Source organism: Gobio gobio, assembly GCF_949357685.1.
Source record: "Gobio gobio genome assembly, chromosome: 6".
Taxonomy (NCBI): domain Eukaryota; kingdom Metazoa; phylum Chordata; class Actinopteri; order Cypriniformes; family Gobionidae; genus Gobio; species Gobio gobio.
In genome coordinates, this window is record NC_137102.1 from 6,862,029 (window position 1) to 6,866,890 (window position 4,862).

At 38.5% G+C, this 4,862-nt stretch overlaps 1 protein-coding gene across 5 annotated transcripts in view; it reads right to left on the minus strand.

The window, feature by feature from the left end:
- Positions 1-3,837, minus strand: part of ankhb (ANKH inorganic pyrophosphate transport regulator b) — a 29,917-nt gene extending 26,080 nt beyond the window's left edge. The window contains exons 1-2 of one of the 5 annotated variants that reach the window (XM_079819017.1): positions 3,681-3,837; positions 3,047-3,238 (exon numbers count right to left, since the gene is read on the minus strand). In XM_079819017.1, the coding sequence (XP_079675143.1) occupies positions 3,047-3,142 (96 nt within the window). In that variant the 5' untranslated portion in view covers positions 3,143-3,238; positions 3,681-3,837. Of the gene's footprint in view, positions 1-3,046; positions 3,279-3,336; positions 3,524-3,680 lie in introns of those variants that run through there. The other 4 variants (XM_079819016.1, XM_079819015.1, XM_079819014.1 and 1 more) reach the window with 4 other exon arrangements.
- Between the last annotated feature and the right edge of the window lie 1,025 nt (positions 3,838-4,862).

Consider the following 4,862-nt stretch of genomic DNA (forward strand, 5'->3'; position numbering starts at 1 on the left):
TTTTGCGCGTCGATGTGCAATTCCACATGCAGACCGCTAGGAGGCAGTGTCCACAGGCATGTGGATGGTAACCCACAGTCTCAAGACAAAAGAAGAAGCGGCTTGTTTACATTGTCGGAGTATCAGCAGCCGTCATGGCGTCAGAGAGCGGCTTTTCTTGCAGCTTGAGTTGTTGTATGTAATACAAAATAAGCATCTCTAGTTGATTAGTAGAGTTACATAAGAGGCGATCTGGCGCTGGAATGCGTTTTTAAAATCATGTTTTCAGTATCGGTAGCTCGTGCACAGATGAGCGCTTAAATCGATCGCTGTTGCGGAGACTATTCATTCCGTTGAAATCACAAAACGAAATGCACCCTAATATGTCCCTGTTCTTGATATACAATCACTGATTAACATCTTTGGTAGGGCTGTGCGATATTGAAGAAAAATGCGATATCCTTGTTAAATAATGCGATATTCGATATGCGATACGATATTGCTTTAAGTGAAAAATCTATTTCTTTCCCCAACTGATATCTTTCACTTAAAGCATAACCGAATGTGTTTACATGAATACCCATCAAGACATTCTGACACAACTGTGTGTGTATTTGACAGTTCAAGTGTGTAACACGACACGAAAAAAAGAACGGCTTGTGTGCATGTTTTGGTGTGTGTGTCAGACAGTACGAAACTGCAAGGAGTTGTTTTTCGCAAGTTATTGCGTTTAATAACTGTTTTAAACGTCAAGCAAGTCACATAAGTAACAGTCGTGTGCTCAGTCTATTCTCTGCTATATGCGTCAACCTAAAAGTACACTTTTCACAATGTTGAAGTAGCCTATTAAAATTATTCAGATATTGCGTGCCCTTGCGATATGTACATTTGCGATATTTCGATAATTTCAATATATTGCGCAGCCCTAATCTTTGGTTTTAATGAGAAAATAAATAAACTATACACAGCGGATCTATGTATTTATTTACTAACATAAAGAATCTCTGGACTCCAAAATATTGTGTTATTTAGTAGATGTAAGGATGAAACTATAATCCCATTTCTGGACACACACACTCCTATCGCAGATTTTATTATTTATTTATTTATTGACCTGAGGGAAGGGTTCTGGCAGACCAATCACAGCGCTCGCGGTCCGCGTAGAATTAACGCGTTGTTAAATTTTTGGAGAGGTGCGCGTCAGGGTACGGCGTACACGTAGCTATTTATACTAAGTATAAATTGGCCTTTATTCTACGAACTTTGAAACCATGTTGAACCACTCTCTGATACTTTTACTAGGTTTTTTTACCATCGCAGCCGTCGGGATGAACGAATCGTTAAAGTGATGATTATAGCATTATTTTATGATCTATTCCTATAACATGAAAGGCTGCAGTGATGAGCATTGAGTACACAGGCAGTCTGTTGATCGCGTGAATGCAGAGATCTCATCATTGCAGCGCGTTCTCTCTTAAAAAAAAGCTTTCACCACAACTAACAGCAAACACGACATCGATATGAATACAGTAAGAGCGTTGTGCAGCAAAACAGCATCATTCATTATAACGGCAGTTTGGACAAGTGTGCAGATACACTCTGTGTGATTGACAGATCCGAACATTATAAAGTGTGTTCTTTGATTGCTAATCTAGCGTCTAATCACAATTGAAATAACAGATTTGTTTCATGCTACTAACAGAAAGGATGGCAGAGCAGGACACCCAGAACTCGGTTTACACCTATTGAAATTTCTAGCCACTTGGGGACAATATACAGGCTAAACTCATATTAATGTTAAAAAACTTCATAAAATTTTTTATTTCATGCCATGGGACCTTTAAAGCAACAGTTTTTCAATAACGGAAGAATATGTAAAGTATGGTATTTGGGGTAAAAGGCACCATATTTAACATGATAATAAACAGCGGCTGACTTTTCCATTTGCTAACATGACATGGTTCGATTCAGATGGTAAATATCATATATTAAGTTGGGTGTCCACCTTAGAGATAATCACCATATTTATAATGAAACCATCATATTTAAAAAGGTGATATAAATCATATAATAAAAGATAATTTATTGTTACTACTGTAAATCGATATTAAATTATTATGGGATCTCCTTCAATGCTTTCAGAATGTTTACTTTTTTAAATAATTGTGTTTCTATATTTTTCAGATATATTTCTATATTAACATATTTTAATGACAGCGTATTTCCTGAACAAAAATTAATTATTTTATTAATCAAAATAAACAGAAAAGAGTTCAAACTTTGCTAAAGTGGTTGTTTTGAACAAGTATTAACTTATTAAAAACATTATTTTAGCAAAAGCATTTGTATCAATTTTGCCCAATGTTTTATTATTTATTTTCACACAAAATCTGTAGCTCCATAAATGTTCAATACAAACATATATATTTTTCTGTACATCATACATTATAGGAGTAGTGAAAAGCAAATTTTTCTTAAGGTGTGCCTTTAGCCCCCTTTTTTATAAAGAAAAACAGTGAACAAGATTCGTTTTAATCTATGGAACTCGTGATAATAAAACGATTTTCCATTACGCAGAAACATAAGAGCATCAAAACGAGATGTGAATTACATGAATCAAGTATTTAATCAGCCAAGGGTTTAGGGTTTTTGTAGTCAACCCATTTAAACATGGAATGGCTTTGATAAATAAATAAAAATAAAATACTGTAATCCGCACTTATACATTCGTTAATGGTTGACAAAAACAAGGCCAGTTCACGCAGAGGTGAAAACAAAATCAGCCCATCCAAAAGTGCACATTCATCTCTGTCAGATTGCTTTTGCATTGTTCGGTGTGACACATTTACTGGATGCGCTGTATGGCCAGCTGTTGACGGACACAGCTGATGTTGTTTGTGATGGTGCCATGTAATCGAAGGGCCGCTGTTTCACGCGAAATAAAAGCTAGCCTATAAATTACATTGTCAACATACATGAGGGATGCCATTGCTGCAGTGTCCAAGGATACACAAGCAATCTCACGCCACGACGCGCTGATTTTAACGCGCAATTCATTCACACTTGCCTGTTCGCCGAGGTCGATGGCTATGTTGGTGATGGCCAGCGGCACCAGGAATCGGATGAGAGGCAAGTAGTGCGTAAGCGCCGGGAATTTCACCATGTTCTCCGGGAAGATAGCGGCAGCACTGCCAACATCAGCTGCTCGGATCTGGGAGGATGAGAGGCCGGTCAGCGCCTGTCGAGTTCGCAGTGTTTTCTAGCAGAAATACACCGAGATCAGGTCCGTCCCTGCCCTCCTACACAACAACAGCATCATAAACAATGATCTGGTGCATGGGAAAATAGGAGGGTCACCAGAAATTTCTGCTGACGGCTTCTCCATTGTTCACCCATCAGTGGAGAGGAAAAAAATACATATGATCGGCCGCGGCGATTAAGTGCGGCACGAGTGTAAAGCCATTTACGCGCAGTCTGCTATAGATGGCCACTCGGTTAACTGTTCTTAAATCATCCTTCCTTAACAACACGTGGGTTGGTGCATAAAGGCCACTCCTCTTCTAAACGTCACCTGCTGCGTACAGAAATACACTGCTGAACGACACACTGATGCCCGAAATCGAGCTCATTCTCAGATAATGGCTTGCCGGAGAGGATTACGCGCGGCACAAGGGGACGAAATGGCCGTCTTTATATCTTACCTGCGTGTAAGCCTACTACACGTTCATTCGACCTGACATGTTAGCGCAATAAATGCGTATCAAATTGAGACAAAGACATAAGAGAATATTTGTGTGACGCTCAAGTATCTCAGAGGGACCCGAACATCTTCATTTGTCGGCCGGCAGGTGGAGCTGCGGAGCGGGCAGGTCTTGTGAGACGCACTGCTGGCTGTCAAGCGGTCAATTAAAGGGACCGTTCACCCAAAAAACACAAATGGGTGATTCTCCAACTACAGGCACTTTTGTGTCCTTGGCCTTTTTTTTGTAAATAAATAAACAAACAAATGCACAAATACATTGTCATTATGAAGTTCATGCTCCAACATCCTAGTAACCACCACATCTTGCCCCTGTTTTCTTTTAAAAATGCTTTTGCAAGGCTGCAGATTTTGTAGTTTTATGCTTGTCTCCAACCCAGACTGGCCCTCTTTGAAATTTAAAAATTAATATTAAAGCGTCGATTTAAATAAATAAAAAAAACATGTTTGTCTTAAAGCTCCGCTGTGTGATATTTTCCCCCATCTAGCGGTGAAAAGGTATATGACCATCCAGTGAATATTAGTTTCTCTTCCTCTCAAATCCGATTTTGTTTTAACTCCTACGGTGGCCGATTTAGTCCAAGATTAATATGGCTTCCATTTCGACCTCGTCCACATTCGACACGGTGCCATCGAGTGTTAAAACGCGAAAGGCGAAGCTTGAATTTACGGGTATGTCCCTCTTTGGCTAATGTACTTTCAAGATGGAGGGGCAACATGGAGACCCGCATTCGAACCCCTCACCCGTATGTATTTTCAATGGCATATTATAAACTTACGAGAATACTTTATTACTTGAAAGAAGTAAATATACATTAATGAGCACATATATTTTTGAAAGAACTAAGTGTTTTTAGCTAAGAATAAACTAAAAAAAAGTTACAGAGTGTAGCTTTAAGGACAAATAAAATAATATCATACCATCGAAATTCCATATGTATATCACAATTTTCAGTTTTACAATATTATATTTTAATAAAATACATAAATTGAAAAGTGGTGGAAATGATATCTTTGAAAGCGCTCCTCGGAAAAACAGTTAAAAATAATAATCTTCCATGGTATTCTAAAACTGCCCACTGTTATACTGTGTTAGAAGACAAATTAATGAAGCTAGGAAGAT